Raw genomic sequence first — 18320 nt, 5'->3', positions numbered from 1 at the left:
CTTAAATCAATCAATATCTCAACCAAGGTTGACCTAACATCTTTCTATTTACATCCTTTTCATCCATTATCATCATATGCAGAGGTTAAAAAGAAACAAGCCTATTTTGACCAAGTAAGGACTTAAAATGTCTACACTGTATACTTTATGTTTTTACCTGGACTGAGTAATAGTAAAAAGTAATTGGAAAAATGATACCGGTACTTAAATCAAGAAAAGATTTGTGAAAATCTGCTTAAGTTTCTTGCCATTGTCACACATGCACAACATGTGGTAACTATGGGGGAAAAAAAAGACAAATCTGCTCCCTACTCGTGCACTGTACTACCACAAATTAGGCCTACATTGTACATTATTTCCATTTTTATGTGTACCCACAACGCTCCCATGTCCCTGTGCAATATAAAGAGTATTCGAGCCGCACTTTTACCGACGATGGAGCAGGTATTTGTGTGGCAGTGTTTTTGAAGGATTTTGTCTGAAGGGATTACTGGGCAAATTCAGAAAGGTTTCCAACATGCAACATGGTTAACTGCTTGGAGTGCACCTGAAACCCGTCACTCATTTGTTTTAGGACGTTAATATTTAACCGCAATCTACTGTTTTGTCCTCATAGTTGTTGGCTGGCAAATAGTTAGAACATGTCACAGTCATTCCTCAATTCCCAACCTTTACTGGGCCTACTCATTTTTTTATGTTATTAAACATTTTCAAGGCACACCACTAAGTAAAAAGATTGCACAAAAAGTGCATACGCAAGTTATGTACCTTCTGCCATCCAGTGAAAACCTGTCACTCTACGTTTGTTGCTGGCATACTGTACATATTTAAAGAAAGATGAAAGAAAGAAATATTTGGAGTAAAGTTGGAGAGTAAAGTAAAAAATAATTACTGTATGTGAAAATGGATAACATGATGATCGCTCACGTCATACCAATCTGGCATGCCACAACAGTTTGTAATCACTGTGCTAAATTGTTTAAATAAAATGCGTAGTTGCTTTGTGAGTGTTTTTTTTCTCACAAAAGATAAATGTTATGAATAGGATGTGCCTATTGCAAATGAAAAATTCCTCAAAATGATCATTATTAATTTTCACAAGATGAGAAGCAAATGAGTTACACCTATTGGTCGATGACAGTCACTTTCAATTGGATTTAATTTGATCAATTTCCCTAGTAGGAGTTTATCAATGTACAAGCTCTGGAATTTGCCCAAAATGGCTGTTTCAAACCATAATGGATCCTGTCACTCCTGTTCAGTTTTGACCCTCGTCCCTTGACGATGTTCTGATTTCATAGGCGTTGTCACTACGTTTTATGGATTGAGGATCCTTCGCCGTCAGAAGATGCACAGGATGTGAGCAAATGTAGTTGTAGTAACTACAAAGTTTCACAAACCACAAAGGAAGAGAAATCTGTTGTAAAGGTTTTTGGACAGACTTTAAAACAATTCAATACTGGGTAAATGTTCAAAGTCACTTAGATTTGTAATATATATTTTTAATGTGGTTCATATTAATTTTTAATATGACACATACACACAACATGTATTTTTATATCTTAAACCACCCCCGCCCCCAAAAAAGAAAAAAAAAATATGTACATGACACTGCATACAAAAAACAAAAAAACAAAAAAAACTGTTGTTACAAAGTCACCTAACCCTATCATTTTTGTCATGAGCAAAGAGCAGCATGGACAGGCCACGGCTCTGGGCAGTGACACCTGTCACCGGTTACAACTGTTTCACATTCGGACTGTAATGGACCTTTCCATGGTGATCTTAAGCTCCGCCCCCTTAGCTATGTCCCACAAGCTTCCAAAATGGCGATTGAACAGAACATGTTTTAAGTTGATTTTTTATCGTGTATTCCAGATAATATTGGGGTATGTTTTTTGCCAAATGCGTTAGACTTGTCCAAGAGAGTTCTACAGAGAGGTCTCAACTATGTCCCGCAAGGATATTGAAGTGTCTTCTTCTGCTCTTCCACTTCAGCGTTCGCTCTGTCTTCATGTTCAGTGCTGATACTCTCAAGTTGATCTCTTGTATTTTGTGGAACCTCTTGTTGTCTATTTAATTCCAACTTGTACATTCCTAGCTGATTCAAACGTGTGAATGGGTTGGCTCTCAAATCTACAACTTTGTGCAACTTTCCTTCTAATTCTTTAATGGCGGCGGTCACTCCAACAGCCAGAGATACCGCAACTGTATTCATGTTTGATGTTTGTTGTGAGCGAGTGAGAGACCCCTCCGTGATTTCTAAGTGGGACAACGGCAATATCCGAAGCCGTTGGTAGACCCCATGGGTGAGGCTGTGCCGTCAAGCGGAAGAAAGAGTCCAATTTGGCCTTTTTACCCTGCGGCACTCCTGAGGCAACTGATTAGTACTGGTTGGCCAAGCGGAATACAGCTCTTGTGCTTGGTGAGGCAAAAACCCCAGAGTAGGAGGGGTTTGCTGAAGCCATAGAAAACGACTTCCAGATGGCTTTGAGGAAATTCTGGTACACCATCCAGTGTATTAGGTGGGGGAAATAGTGCACCATCAACACTGTGTATAGTGGGGATCAGGCGCTACTGATGTTGACTCAGGAAGACCACCTCATTTAAACCAAAATGCCTTCCCATGAGGAAACACAGTCTGAGGTCTCTAAGGCAGGCTCTCCAATCTCTGGGGTCGAGGTTACCGAGGTGGTTAAGAAGCTCCTTTGTGTCAAGGCCATGGAAATGAATGAGATTCGCCCGGAGTTCCTAAAGGCTCCTGATGGTGGAGGGTTGGCCTAGCCTCTGCAGGGGCAGTGCCTCTGGATTGGCAAACTCGGGTGGTAGTCCCCCATTTTAAGATGGTGGACCAGAGGGTTTGTTCCAACTATACTCACATTACTCAGCCGCCCTGTTAAGGTCTATTCAGGGGTGCTAGAGTGGAGGTTTTGTCAAAAAGTCGAATCTCAGATTCAGGAGAACCAATGTGTTTTTTTTTTGTCCTGGCCACGGAACAGTGGACCAGCTCTTCACCCATGTCAGGGTCTTTGAAGGTGCATGAGAGTTCACTGAACCAGTCTACGCATTTTTTGTGGACTTGGAGAAGGTATTTGATGGCGTCCCTCAGAGGGTCCTGTGAGGCGTTCTTTGGGAGTATGGGGTACTGAGCCCTCTGATACTGGCTGTTCAGTTCCTGTATAACCGGCGACAGAGTTTGGTCTGCATTGGTGGCAGTAAGTCAGACTCATTTCCAGTGAGGGTTGGACTTTGCTAAGGCTTCCCTATGTCACTGATTCTGTTCATAACTTTTATGGACAGAATTTGTAGGTGCTGCCAAGGCGTAGAGGTGGTCTGGTTTGGTGGCATCAGTATTGGATCCAAACTTTTCACAGATGATGTGGTTCTGTTGACTTCATCAAGCCATAATCTCCAACTCTAACTAGAGGGGTTCACAGCTGAGAGTGAAGCGGCTGGGATAAGAATCAGCACCTCTAAATCTGAGACCATGGTCCTCAGTCGGGAAAGTTTAGAGTGCGCTCTCCAGGTTGGGAATGAGATCCTTCCCCAAATGGAGAAGATCAAATATCTTGGTATCTTGTTCTCAAGTGAGGTAGGTATGAAACTGGATATCGACAGGCAGATCGGTGCAGCTTCTGCAGTGATGCGAACTTTGTATCGGTCCGTTGAGGTGAAGAAGGAGCTAAGGGGAAAGGAGAAGCTTTTAATTGACCGGTCGAGCTACCATCTACCCTCACCTATGGTCACGAGCTGTGAGCCACGACTGAAAGAAAAAGATTCCAGACACAACCAGCCGAAATGAGTTTCTCATGCAGCGTGTCTGGGCTCTCCTTTAGAGAGAAGAGTAGAGCCACTGCTCCTCCACATTGAGAGGAGCCAAATGAGGTGGCTGGAGCATGTGTGTGTTCTGGGCACATCCCATCAGGAGTTGACCCCTGGGACGTCCCAGGACACGCTGGACAGACTATATCTCTTGGCTTGCTTGAGAATGTCTAGGGATCACCTAGGAAGACCTGGAGTAGTGGCTGTGGAGAGGGAAGTCTGGGTTTCTTTGCTAAAGTTACTGCCCCTGTAACCCAGCCTCAGGTAAGCGGAAGAAAATGGATAGGCTGATGGATTTTTCTCTAAATTAAGATCAAATTCCTTTGTCAGGGGCGTGGCCAAGCCACTGCCCTGTGCGGGGCTCTCTCTGGCAGCAGCTCCTCACCTGTGCTTCATTGGCTTTAATTTGATCATGTAGTTAAACCTTTTGTGTCGTGTCTTAGTTGCCAGTTTGTTGTTTGAGATGGCATGAGTGTGTGTGAGTATGCAAGCTTCTTGTTGGTGTATTTGCCTCATTGGCATCATAGTCAAGTCAAGACTTGTTTTGTTCACGTTCCAAGTATTTGCCTTGTAGTTATCTGACCTTGTTTCATGATTTTTGGACCTTGCCTTTTGACCATGTGTTTTTGTGCTTCTGCCTTTTTAGACAGCTTACCTGTGTAAGACCTCTGCCTGAATTAAACTACTCTTGGAAAATCATGTCACTGCCTCAGAATCCTGCATTTGGGTCCTACCCATGTCCCATGTCATTTTTGGATCAGTTCCAGGACACTCAACTTCTGCGAGTCCAACATTTAAAATGTAGAGGTCAGAGTGCATACACAGTATTAAAGATAATATTACCCTTTTGTCTTCACACAAGAAGTTTGAAATGACTTCACAAAGCAGAAAAACCAATACAAAAAAAACAACAAAAACGGAGAATTTAAATGTTCTCGTCTAGTCATTATATCACGTTTTGTTTTTGGACTTTTAGTGGTTAAAGACCAGGTTTGGTCAGTTTTTGACTTGTAGTGGTTAAAGAACAGGTTTTGTCATTTGTGACTCTGCGGTCAGAGTACTGTTTGTTCATTGACAGTCAAATCAATGGAGACAGTGGTTGTGGTGACGTTAAGGGTTGGACAAATTTCTATGTGTGCATGAATGTGCATGTTTGTGTGTGTACATGCATGCGTGTGTGTGTGCGTGTGTGTGTGTGTGTGTGTGTGTGTGTGTGTGTGTGTGTGTGTGTGTGTGTGTGTGTGTGTGTGTGTGCGTGTGTGCGTGCGTGTGCATGTGTGTTTAAGGGTGAATACCAAAGGACCACGACAGAGGCAAAGGACATTCATTCTTAAAGTGTCTGGTTTTGGGTACATACAGGATGAGAATAATACTGTTCATTGCTTACCTGCTTTGTCCTGTAGCAGTGAAATCACAGGAAATACAAGGTAAGGTAATAATTATATCACCCCCTGAATGCTGTGGATGTTCAATGGTAAATTTCATTAAAGTGTAAAAGTAAAAAAATCTGTCACAACATATATAGGATAGAGCCTGTGGTTGTGAAAGTAAGCACAATAGCAGTATATTGTGTATCAGAGAAGGGACAAGATAGGCTAAATCCTGGTATGCATACGCTTCATTTATGAACACAATACATATTACAAAATAGCAAAGAATGCTTCTGTAAGTGCATTTCATTTGACTCAGTTAAGTCTCAAAGTCTCTTAGTCAGAGCTATTTGATTAGTGTATACTACTCAATCCTATAAAATTTATAGGATGGATTGGAGAAATTGAGATGAGGGTCAATTTAATGGTTTTGATGCAAAATTTCGAGCTCTTCCTCTGCTATGCTTACGTCACATGAGCAAAGGAGATCAACAAAACTCAACAAGCAGTAGCTCGGTCTGTAAGGTTTTACTTTGGAATTTTTAGGGAAATGGTTTGAAGTCTAGTATGGACAAAAATGTGTGGGGAAAAAATGAGAACCAGTTGTTGGAGAGATGCTAGTCTGGTTTCTGGTCACTGTTGAGGTGCTCTTGGGTTTAAGTGGTGCTGCATTCTTTTTGCACCCCTTTCACTCTGAATGTCTCCTTGTTTGCCTGTATGTTTGTATGACCTCGCAGTTGTATGTGTAATGTGTAACATAATGTATATATCGACATGTGAATTGAATTTACCTTTGAGGAACAACAATGAGTGGAATAAAATAATTTGTATCAACTGTATGCAATTACGTCACAATCTTTGGGGGTTATGGATCAATTCAACATGCTTATGTTTTAATTTACTTTTAAAGCAATGTGGATACTACGTTTAAATGTATTTCAGGAATGATTAGTTTTAGTTGTTTTTTTTTTAATTTGTTTCATTGATTATTGACCTGCTGCCGTTGAATTTGGATTGCAGATTGGGACCGTGCCAGCCACTGTTGCCTTAGGCTTAGTGTAACCTTTAGTGGGAACATAGAAAGACCAATTTTTTGAGAACTTTATCTTTGGGTCAGCTCTCTCTTCTCTATGGCACTCCTGTGCATTGACCCATTTGCCAATTTTGTCCTCAATCCATCTTCCACTTCTAAACAACAGTTCAATGTATGTATTCTAGCACAGCAAGACACCATCCAAAATTTGAAGGTGCTGGTTTTCATCCTGGCGAATTCAGACACAGGTGCGAACCAGACCAGAAAATGTCAAAGGTGAACGCTTGTCACAGTGCTACATTTTCTGGAAGCAAAACATTGCCCACCAAACAGTTTAGTCTCAAAGCCAGTCATTGTCAGGAACAGGTCACGGGGTTGGACCCAGAATCCATGACTCACGAGACCAGGAACACTTTGGGGAACGTATTTTTTCTATCCAAGGTCGATACACAAGCAGGCTGTCCAAACAGGCAACAGGGTAAGAATCACAAGGCAAAGAGGCAAGGTCGTCAATGAGGCAGGCTTCGCTAGACAAAGGATCAAAGACAAGGTACAACGATCTGGCAAACTAATACAGAAGACCTGAACGAGGTGCAGGTGAGGAGGCTGCTACCGGAGGCAGCTGCGCCTAGGGCAGTGCCATGGCCACTCCCCTGACAGTCTTTGTGGATCATCATCACCTTTCTCCCTTCAGGAGAAAGGGATCACATGATAAATAGATGGATGGAAGAATGGACAGAAACATTTGGGAACATTGGTAGTGATATTACAGTATTTGCATTTAAAACAAGATTAAAAATCTTTTACATCTTTAGGGGGCATGATTGACCCTGTGGTCTCGCTGGCAAATGGCCGAATCAGAGGAAAAATTGTGTCTGTGAAAGAGACAGAGATCAAAGTGAAGCAATTCCTGGGAATTCCTTTTGCTCGTCCTCCACTGAGGCACCTCCGACTTGCTGCTCCCAGAAATGCAGAGCCTTGGGAGGGGGAAAGAGATGGCACGCAGCAACCTGCTATGTAAGACTGAATGACCACTGAATCATGAATGCAAAAAAGAGCATGACTTTTAGATTTATATATTACTTTATTAATCTCACTCTCCTTTGTAATTTTTGTAGGTGTATTCAGGATGCTGATTTAATTGTGAATGTTTCCAGAATGATGTCAGTGGAATATACTCCAACAGAAGTTTCAGAAGACTGTCTATATCTGAATGTATACACTCGAGCTGAGGCAAAAAGGGGTGACAAACTGCCAGTAGGTTGAAGACACTGGACATAAACTCCCCATTTTCATATAGTTTGATCAATAATGGTTCAAATACATGTAAAAATAATTCAGCTATCCATTTTCTGAGCCCCTTATCCTCACAAGGGTCATGGGAGTGTTGGAGCCAATCCCAGTTGTCATTGGGCAGGAGGCAGGGTTCACCCTAAACTGGTTGCCAGCCAATCGCAGGGCACATAGAGACAAACAACAATCACAATCACACATAGGGGCAATTAGAAACCCCTATTAATGGAGGTTTTTGGGATGTGGGAGGAGTGTCCGGAGAAAACCCACGCAGGCACGGAAAGAACATGCGAACCCCACACAGGCGATTTCAAACCCAATCCTCAAAACTGTGAGACCAACGCTTTACAGCTGTTCCAACGTGCCGGTTATAAGAATAATAATTCATCCGTCCATCTACTTTCTGAGCTGGTTATCCTCACAAGGGTTGCGGGAGCCAATTCAATCTGTCATCTGACAGGAGGCAGGGTCCACCCTGAACTGGTTGCCAATCAATCGTAGGGCACATGAAGACAGACAACAGTCACAGTCACAATCACACCTAGGGGCAATTTAGAACGGTCAGGCCAACACTCTACAGCTGCCCCACCGTGCCGCCCTACACCCCCCAAAAAAATGTTAATTCAAACTTCAGAAACGTTTAATGACCTCTTGTGGGCCTTTGAAATAGACTTCTTTTTGTGATGGTCAAGACAAATACGCTTAACAGTAAAGACAGAAACAGCAAGGTATATGCTTTTACAAGGATCAATGCAGCGCTAAATGTCAAAATTCACTTTAGACTACTCTTTAGAGGCATACATTTATCGCATCACACGTTTGTATATTAATTAAACTTGAGATGATCTATTGTTTTGATAACTGTACTCGCCTCATAATAAATAAATTAAGTTGTGTTCTGTGATTTTTAGGTCATGGTGTGGCTCCATGGAGGAGGTCTGGTCATGGGTGCTGCCTCTCACTACGATGGTGCTCCGTTGAGTGCTTATGAAAATTTAGTGGTGGTAATTGTTCAGTATCGCCTCGGTATTCTAGGATTCCTGGGGTAAGACATCATGTTTTTCATCATCCTTATCTCAAAGAAACATCCTTAATAATCACCACAATATCAGATATAATATGCCTTATCCACTAATACATTTTTCAGTTTTGAGGGGGTGTTTTTTTTTGGAGGCGGCACGGTGACTCAGCTGGTAAAGCGTTGGCTTCACAGTTCTGAGGTCTCGTGTTCAATCCCAGACCCGCCTGTGTGGAGTTTGCATGTTTTCCCCGTGCCTGCGTGGGTTTCTTCCGGGCGGTCCGGTTTCCCCCCACATTCCAAAAATATACAACGTTAATTGGACACTCTAAATTGCCCCTAGATGTGCTTGCAAGTGCGGCTGTTTGTCTCAATGTGTCCTGTGATTGGCTGGCAACCAGTTCAGGGTGTACCCCACCTCCTGCCCGTTGACAGCTGGGATAGGCTCCAGCACTCCCCGCGACCCTCGTGAGCATAAGCGGTGAAGAAAATGGATGGATGGATGTTTTTTCTGTAATTATGTGTAAGCGAAAAGCAAATTTCATTTTAAAAAAAAAACTGTGTGACAACATCTTTATAATGTTGATGAATATAGGGAAGCACGGTTGGGGCTTGCTGTTTGATAGATGATGATTCATAGAGTTTGCATATTTTCCACATGCTGTCTTAGTTTTTTTTTTCGAGGTACTCTGCCTTCTTCCCTTATTCCAAAAATATTCATACTGGGTTGATTTAATACATTGCCCATATGTTTAAATGAGTTCTGCATGTATCACACCTCTTGGCCAAAAATAAGACGACTTAACTAAATAAAATCAATATTACATTTTAAATTAGTTCTTTGTGTTTGTTCAATATTTTCAAAGCTAAGAAGAAATCTAAAATATACTCTATAGTCCTTCTGAATACCCCAATTTTAAAACCATCCATCTATACATTTTCTGAGCCGCTTCTTCTGCTGAGGGTCACTGCCATGCTGCAGTCAATCCTGACTATCTTTGAGCAGGAGGCGGGGCACACCCTGAACTGGTTGCCATCCATTCGCAGGGCACATAATAAACAAACAACCATTCACACTAACATTCACACCTACAGGCAATTTAGAGTCTACAATTAACCAACTATGCTTGTTTTTGGAATGTTGATAGGAAACTGGAGTGACCAGAAAAAAACCCCACTCAGGTACACTGAGAAAATGTAAACTCCACATAGGCGGAGCCGGGATTTGAACTCCAGTCCTCAAAACTATGAATCAGACGCTCTTACCAGTCGTTCCCCGTGCTGCCTAATTTCAAAACCAAAAGTACACAATATGATTTCAGAAGAACAATTGTGGTTGTTGATGTTTACAAGCTTTATTACAGTAAAACTACCTGAATAATTCACACCCACGCTGTAATCCGGCAGCACCGGTGATGAATACCTTCGAGGGAACTGGGGTTTCTTAGATCAGTTGGCAGCTCTGAGGTGGGTACAGGAAAATATTGAGGCCTTTGGTGGTGATCCTCAAGCTGTCACCATTGCTGGAGAATCTGCTGGAGGCATCAGTGCATCTATACTGGTAAATAACCGCTAATGCAGTAAATCACATAACTTTTTGCACAATATTGATGAAACTGATTAAACTGGGATGCAAAATAATTGTTTTGGGGAATTTTCCATGTTTTTTTCAATGGATAGTGGACAAATTTTCATCTCTGACTCCACAAATAAATTCAGTTTCTTTTGTTCAGGTCAGGTTTTTATGGTTGTTGATAAATAATTAATCAAATGTTCCAAATAGACTGATATGAGCAAGTATCAGCATTTTTAATGTTACTTCATTATTGTACAAAATTCAGGGCACAGACTAAATAGATAGATTGGCTCCAGCACTCCCACGACCCGAGTGAGGATAAGCTGTTGAAGATGAATATCAATTAATATGTTGTACATATATATATATACTCTGTATTGATTCAATCCAACATGCTTTATTTTTAAGACTCTGTCTCCGCAAGCACAAGGATTGTTTCAAAGGGCCATTTTTCAAAGTGGAGTTGCAACAGTTGGAACCTACACTAGCAAACATTCATCAGCTCTTGTGAAGGTATGTGGCAGAAATCCTCCATCCGTTTTCTACACCGCGTATCCTCGCAAGAGTTGTGGGTATCCCAGAGCCGATCCCAGCTAACATCTTTTACTCTGAACTGGTTGTCAGCCAATCGAAGAGCTCGTACAAACAATAGGTTGTTTTCACTGACGTCACATTTTTTGCTGAATTACCCACACACCACTGCACGCCGCCTTTTAAACTCTCTACCTAACGCGTACCAGTGTGGAAGTCTACGGAATCCTCTCGGTTACTGTTTGTGTTTCACGGGTGTCTCGGGACTCAAGTACACAAGAGAGGACTTGCTAACCATCAGAGAGCCTTCCTCTGACTTTTTTTTTTCCCCAAAATTCGGCAAATCACTGAAGCTTTTTCCAGAGTTGCGAGTCGGCGCGCTCTTCAAAGCCTCGTGACGAAGAGGCGAGCGATCCGGGATACAAGTCCGGCTGCGTAATCTGCTTCGATATTTAAAAAAAAAAAAAAATGTTCCACTGCCTTTCGTTTTCTTTGTTAGCATACAGGTAAGTGCTCCTCCTTCATGATTTCTGTCACATAGAGTAAAAGATCAAGGTAGAGATGGAAATGTGTTGACTGGTGCCAGTAGTGTGCTAAATAGATGGAAAGAATACTTTGAGAAATTGATGAATGAAGAAAATGAGAGAGAAGGAAGAGTTGATGAGGCAAGTGTGAAGTGGCAATGATTATTAAGGGGGAAGTCAGAAAGGCACTACAAAGTGTCACGATGCGGGGCTCAAGGGTGGACCCAAATGCACGACTCCAGAGACAGCAGAGGAAACCTTTATTCGGTCCGAGGTCTGAGATCAGGTAGACAGTCCAAGCAATCTGCAATACCAGTACGGATGGGCTTACGAGGGTGGTCAGTGGACAGGCGTGGGTCGGTGCACGGAGATCAGAAGTCAGGAAAGCAGGAGTGCGGGAACGAGTCATCAAGAGCAACGATCTAGCAGAGTATTAGTCGTCCCCTGGGTCCTATATGTACTGGGTCTGATCAGTGTTCATGAGGCGCAGGTGTGCACCTTCTGATTAGCTGGCCACGCCCAGCCCGGGCTGGAATCCAGGAGCATGACAGTACCCCCCCCCCTCAACGGCCGGCTCTGGACGGCCCAGGAGCATCAGGGTGAGCCGCGTGAAAGTCCCTGATGAGGGAGCGGTCCACGACGAAGCGGGAGGGGATCCAAGAGCGCTCCTCCGTGCCATATCCCTCCCAATTCACCAGGTACTGGACCCCCCTTCCTCTGCGGCGGGAAGACAGCAACCGGCGCACAGTATACACCAACCCACCGTCGACCATGCGGGGGGGCGGGGGGGACTTGAGCAGAGGAGCCAGCGATGACGTGCGATTCGGGCGAAGTCTGCTGACGTGGAACGTAGGGTGCACCCTCATCGACCTGGGCAGTTTCAGCGAGACGGCGACCGGGTTAATAACCTTGGAAATCGGGAACGGGCCAACGAACCTGGGAGCAAGTTTGCGGGATTCCGTCCGCAGCGGGAGATCTTTGGTGGAGAGCCACACTCACTGTCCCACTCTGAGCTCTGGTGCGGCCCTTCTCCTGCGGTCCGCTGCGGCCTTGTAGGCGCTGCTCATGCGCAGCAGTGTCCTCCGAGCTGCTTCCCAGGTCCGTTTGCAGCGTCGCACCACGGCCAAGGCTGACGGGACCGTGGAGTCTGTGACCAGTGGAGGAAACAGGGACGGAGGGTAGCCATGCACGACATGGAGTTGAGCCATACCTGTTGAGGCGGAGGGTAGAGAATTGTGGGCATACTCCACCCACTTGATGTGCTGGCTCCACGTGCTCTGGTCCCTGGATACCAGACATCCAAGACCGGTCTCTAATTCCTGGTTAATCCTCTCAGTCTGGCCATTAGACTCTGGGTGATGACCCGATGTCCGACTAGCCGAAGCGCCGATGAGGTTGCAGAACTCCTTCCAGAAACGGGCGCTGAATTGCGGACCCCTGTCCGAAATGATGTCCTGGGGTAGGCCGTGATAACAGACGACCTCGTCTAATACCAACTGGGCTGTCTGCTTGGCCGACGGGATCTTCGGAAGCGGCACGAAGTGGACCATCTTGGAGAAACGGTCCACTACGGACAGCACCACTGTGTTCCCTTGTGAAGGCGGCAGGCCGGTGACGAAGTCCAGCGCGATGTGTGACCACGGACGAAAGGGGATGGACAGGGGTCACAACTCACCAACAGGCCGTAGGCGGGAAGTCTTACTGGCAGCACACACCGGGCAGGCGTTGATGAACTCCTTACGTCCTTGCTGAGGTTAGGCCACCAGAACCTTTGTTCGACCACTGAACGCGTCTTCGCCATACCCGGGTGGCAGACCGTCTTGTTGGTATGGGCCCAGTTGACGACGTCTCCCCGCAGAGATAGGATGACGAAAAGGCGGCCCGACAGACAATCCGCGGGTGGCGGCGTCTCTCCCAGGGCCTCCTTCACCCGCGACTCGATCGCCCAGGTGAAACCGGACATGAAGCACACCGCTGGCAGGATAGTAGCGGCGTCTGAATCTGTGCACCCTCCCTCGTGGATCCGCGAGAGTGCATCCGGCTTGCCGTTTTTGGAGCCTGGGCGGAAGGAAACCTTAAAGCGGAAGCGGGTGAAGAATAGGGCCCACCTGGCCTGACGGGCGTTCAACCTCTTCGCAGACTTCAGGTATTCAAGGTTCTTATGGTCCGTGAAGACAACAAACGGTACTTGCGAACCTTCCAGCCAGTGCCGCCACTCCTCCAACGCGCTCTTGACCGCCAGCAGTTCCCGATCTCCCACGTCGTAGTTCCTCTCTGCCGGGGTCAACTTCCTACACAGGAACGCGCACGGGTGGATCCTTCCATCCCTGGGACTCCTCTGCGACAAGACTGCTCCAATTCCTGAATTTGATGCATCCACCTCCACCACAAACTGGTTATCTGGGTCCGGAACAATGAGAACGGGCGCAGAAGTGAAACTTGCCTTGAGCCTGCTGAAGGCCTCCTGGCAGGTCCCGGACCAGTCGAAGGTGGTATGTGGCGAGGTGAGCGAATGCAGAGGAGCGGCCACGGAACTGGAGTTCCTTATGAATTTCCTATAGAAATTGGCAAATCCCAAAAACCTCTGCACGTCCCTCCTGTTGGTGGGGGTAGGCCACCGCAGCACCACGTCGACCTTCCCGGGGTCCATCCGTATCTCTCCCTCAGCCAGGACGAAGCCCAGGAAGGACACGGATGCCCGATGGAACTCACACTTATCCATATTCACGTACAATTGGTGCTGCAGCAGACGCCGGAGCACCTCTCTGACTTGTTGAATGTGAGAGGTTAGGTCTGCTGAAAAGATGAGAATGTCATCCAGGTATACAAAGACAGATCTGTTCAGGAACTCCCGAAGCACGTCGTTAATGAAGTTTTGAAAGACGGCCGGAGCGTTTGCCAGTCCAAAAGGCATCACAAGATACTCATAGTGCCCTGTGGGGGTGTTGAACGCCGTCTTCCACTCATCCCCTTCCCGAATCCGCACCAGGTGGTAAGCGCTGCGCAAGTCGAGCTTGGTGAAGATCTGGCCTCCCTGGAGGAGTTCGAATGCTGTAGCGATTAGCGGCAAAGGGTACCTGTTCTTGACTGTGATGTCGTTCAGTCCTCGGTAGTCAACGCAGGGTCGCAGCATGGAGTCCTTCTTCTTGACAAAAAAAAAAACCCCGCACCGGCTGGTGAGGATGAGGGGCGAATGAGTCCGGCTGCCAGCGAGTCCTCGATGTAGTCCCTCATGGCTTGATGCTCTGGTCCTGTTAACGAGAACAGTTTCCCTCTGGGAGGAGAGGTGCCTGGCAGGAGTTCAATCACGCAGTCGTATGACCGATGTGGCTGCAGGGACTTTGCCTTGGATTCAGAGAAGACCTCCCGTAGGTCATGGTAGCAGGAGGGCACCGCGGTCAGGTCCGGGGCGGTACTAGGTTCTGTTAGCCGAACCGGCGCGACTTGAATACCCCTGTCTTCCCGGACAGCGAAACAGCGACTGAGACAGTCCTCTCCCCAAGTCTTGATCTGACCCGTGGTCCAATCTATGTGCGGATTATGTTCTTTGAGCCACGGGCTGCCCAAGATGATGTCGCTACTACGTGCGTTGAAGACATGGAAGCTAATACGCTCCGAGTGAGTGTCCGGAAAGCTCATACGTAGCGTCTGAGTGCGATGTGTAACCCGACAAAGGAACTTGCCATTGGCGGCATAGGAGTGACGAAACCGTTGTGTGGGGAAGGTTGCTGCCCCCAGCTCTTCGACCACGCGGGGATTTATCAGGTTTGCTTCCGACCCAGAATCTATGAAAGCCGTCACAGTGCATGAACGGGAGTCCGTTCCCAAGGTGAGGTGAAGAAGGGACCTCCCTGACCCCGCCGCGGTGTACCGCACACTCACCGGAGTAGAGATCGTGATGTCAGAGTGCTCTGGTCGAGTCGGGCAGCGGGCGATCAAGTGTCCCAAACGCCTGCAGTAAAAACAGCGTCCCTCTCGTCGCCGACGTAAGCGGTCCTCCGCTGAGCCGCCAAGCCCCTCCACTTGCATGGATTCCGATGAAGCCGACAACACGGGTGGCCGGGAAGCGGAAGCAACCGGACTGCGACTCTCCCTTTCCTCCTCCCTCAGGCCCTCCATCTGTCTCTGCACGGTGAGGCACCGGTCCACCTTGAGGGCCAATGCGATGAGGGAGTTAAGCAAAGGCGGAAGATCCATGGCAACGAGGTGGCCACGGATCTGTGGGGACAGTCCCTCGTAAAACGCGTCATGGAGGGCTTCCTCATTCCAACGGCTCTCGGCAGCCCGAATCCGGAACTCAATGGCGTAGTCGGACACGCGGCGACGTCCCTGGCGAATTGTCATGAGCGAGGACGCCGCCTGGCGTTCCGGAGCCGCGTACTGGAACACCTGGGTGAGCGCGCAGACGAAGCTCGCCCATGAGCGGCAGGTCTCCGAGTTACGGCTCCACTCGGCGGTGGCCCATGCCTCCGCCCTTCCTGTCATGTGGGAAATGACGAAGGCGATCCGGGAGCGGTCCGTGGGAAAAGCGGACTCTTGCAGTTCAAAGTGGAGATCGCACTGCGCCAGGAAGGGCTTGACGTTACCGGAGTCGCCTGAGAACCGCTCTGGTCGAGAGAGCGGAGTGATGGCGGCACGGGGAGGCACAGGAGCGGCCGCGCTAGCTTGGGAGGCTAGCCACGGTTCCAGCTGGGCGCCGAGCTCCTGGATCTGGTGAGTCATACCCTGGAGAGCAGCCTCTTGCTCACCCAGGCGTTTGCCCTGCACTTGCAGCGCACGGCGAATGGCTTCAGAGTCGGCTGGGTCCAAGTTCTGACTAGATCGTTCTGTCACGATGCGGGGCTCAAGGGTGCACCCAAATGCACGACTCCAGAGACAGCAGACAGTACAGAGGAAACCTTTATTCGGTCCGAGGTCTGAGATCAGGTAGACAGTTCAAACAATCCGCAATACCAGTACGGATGGGCTTACGAGGGTGGTCAGTGGACAGGCGTGGGTCGGTGCATGGAGATCAGAAGTCAGGAAAGCAGGAGTCCGGGAACGAGTCATCAACAGCAACGATCTAGCAGAGTATTAGTCGTCCCCCGGGTCCTATATGTACTGGGTCTGATCAGTGTTCATGAGGCGCAGGTGTGCACCTTCTGATTAGCTGGCCACGCCCAGCCCGGGCTGGAATCCAGGAGCATGACACAAAGGATGAAAAATCGAAAGGCAGTTGGTCCTGATGACATACCAGTGGAGTTATGGAAGCAATTTGGAGAGATGGGCTGTGGAGTTTTTGACCAACTTATTCAACAGAATACTAGCGGGCGAAAAGATGGCTGAAGAATGGAGGAAAAGTGTTCTAGTTCCCATTTTTAAGAACAAAGGCGATGTTCAGAGATGTGGGAATTATAGAGGAATAAACTTGATGAGCCACACAATAAAGTTATGGGAAAGAGTAGTGGAGGCTAGAGTCAGGACAGAAGTAAGTATCTGCAAGCAACAGTATGGTTTCATGCCTAGAAAGAGTACCACAGATTTATTATTTGCCTTGAGGATGCTAGTGGAAAAATACAGAGAAGGTCAGAAGGAGCTAGATTGTGTCTTTGTGGATATACTACAAAACTACTGTGGTACTGCATGCGTAGGTCTGGTGTGGCAGAGAAGTATGATAAAATAGTAAAGGACATGTATGATGGCAGCAGAACAATGGTGAGGTGTGCCTTAGGTGTGACAGAAGAATTTAAGGTGGAGGTGGGACTGCATCAGGGATCAGCTCTGAGCCCCTTCCTGTTTGCAGTGGTAATGGATAGGCTGAAAGATGAGGTTAGACTGGAATCCCCTTGGACCATGATGTTTGCAGATGATATTGTGATATGCAGTGAAAGCAGGGAGCAGGCAGAGGAACAACTAGAAAGATGGAGACATGCAATGGAAAGGAGAGGAATGAAGATTAGCGGGAGTACAACAGAATATATGTGCGTGAATGAGAAAAGTGGAGGGGTAGAGTGAGGCTACAGGGAGAAGAGATAGCAAGGGTGGAGGACTTCAAATATTTAGTGTCAACAATCCAGAACAATGGTGAGTGTGGTAAGAAAGTGAAAAAACGGGTCCAAGCAGGTTGGAACAGCTGGCGGAAGGTGTCTGCTGTGTTATGTGACAGAAGAGTCTCTGCTAGGATGAAGGGCAAAGTTTACAAAACTGTGGTGAGGCCGGCCATGATGTACGGATTAGAGACGGTGGCACTGAAGAAACAACAGGAAGCAGAACTGGAGGTAGCAGAAATGAAAATGTTGAGGTTCTCGCTCAAAGTGAGAAGGTTGGATAGGATTAGAAATGACCTCATTAGAGGGACAGCCAAAGTTGGATGTTTTGGAGACAAGATTCGAGAGAGCAGACTTCGATGGTTTGGACATGTTCAGAGGCGAGAGAGTGAGTATATTGGTGGAAGGGTGCTGAGGATGGAGCTGCCAGGCAAAAGAGCGAGAGGAAGACCAAAGAGAAGGTTTATGGATGTGGTGAGGGAAGACATGAGGGCAGTTGGGGTGAGAGAGGAAGATGCAGAGATAGGCTAAGATGGCAAAAGATGACACGCTGTGGCGACCCCAAACGGGACAAACCGAAAGGAAAAGAAGAAGAAGAAGACTAAAATATCAAGGGCACAATACTGCGCCTTTGTTACGCAGTACTGAGCCCCATGATGTGTGAGTGTCAGGTAGCCCAGTAGTCAGTCTGGGCTTGATGTGCTTTCGGTCGCGTCTTCCATAAATGCAGTTTGAGACATAAAGTCATCCACCTTACCTATGTATGAGTAACGGACGGAGCTCAGGGATCGAAAATGGCTGCCATTCGAGGCAGCCCAATGGGTGACGTCACCTGAAAACAACCCATTATTCACACCTACGGGCAATTGAAGTCTTCAATTAACCTACCCTGCATGTTTTTGAGATGCAGGAAGAAACTATAGTATCTGGAGAAAACCTACACAGGCACAAAGAAAACGTACATGCTTTGATTTGAACCCAGGTCTTCATAAATGTTGGACATTTGTACTATCAAGTCACCCACTGTGATACCGGTGCTGAATCATTTCAGGCACAATCGATAACGCCTGCTTTGCAATACGTGCTCTACATGACATACCCGTGCAGCACCTCTGCATACCTTGTGC

At 46.9% G+C, this 18320-nt stretch overlaps 1 protein-coding gene across 5 annotated transcripts in view; it reads left to right on the top strand.

Annotated features, from left to right (window-relative positions):
- LOC133501764 (carboxylesterase 5A-like) overlaps positions 1 to 18320 on the top strand; it is a 53275-nt gene that overhangs the window by 22160 nt on the left and 12795 nt on the right. For 4 of the 5 annotated variants that reach the window (XM_061821706.1, XM_061821708.1, XM_061821710.1 and 1 more), the window contains exons 3-7: positions 7041 to 7242; positions 7344 to 7482; positions 8430 to 8563; positions 9944 to 10097; positions 10521 to 10625. In XM_061821706.1, coding sequence (XP_061677690.1) covers positions 7041 to 7242; positions 7344 to 7482; positions 8430 to 8563; positions 9944 to 10097; positions 10521 to 10625 — 734 coding nt within the window. The remainder of the gene's footprint in view (positions 1 to 7040; positions 7243 to 7343; positions 7483 to 8429; positions 8564 to 9943; positions 10098 to 10520; positions 10626 to 18320) is intronic. The other variant, XM_061821709.1, reaches the window with a different exon arrangement.

The sequence above is a fragment of the Syngnathoides biaculeatus genome, chromosome 6, assembly GCF_019802595.1.
Source record: "Syngnathoides biaculeatus isolate LvHL_M chromosome 6, ASM1980259v1, whole genome shotgun sequence".
NCBI lineage: Eukaryota > Metazoa > Chordata > Actinopteri > Syngnathiformes > Syngnathidae > Syngnathoides > Syngnathoides biaculeatus.
This window is presented reverse-complemented; position numbering and strand designations above follow the sequence as displayed.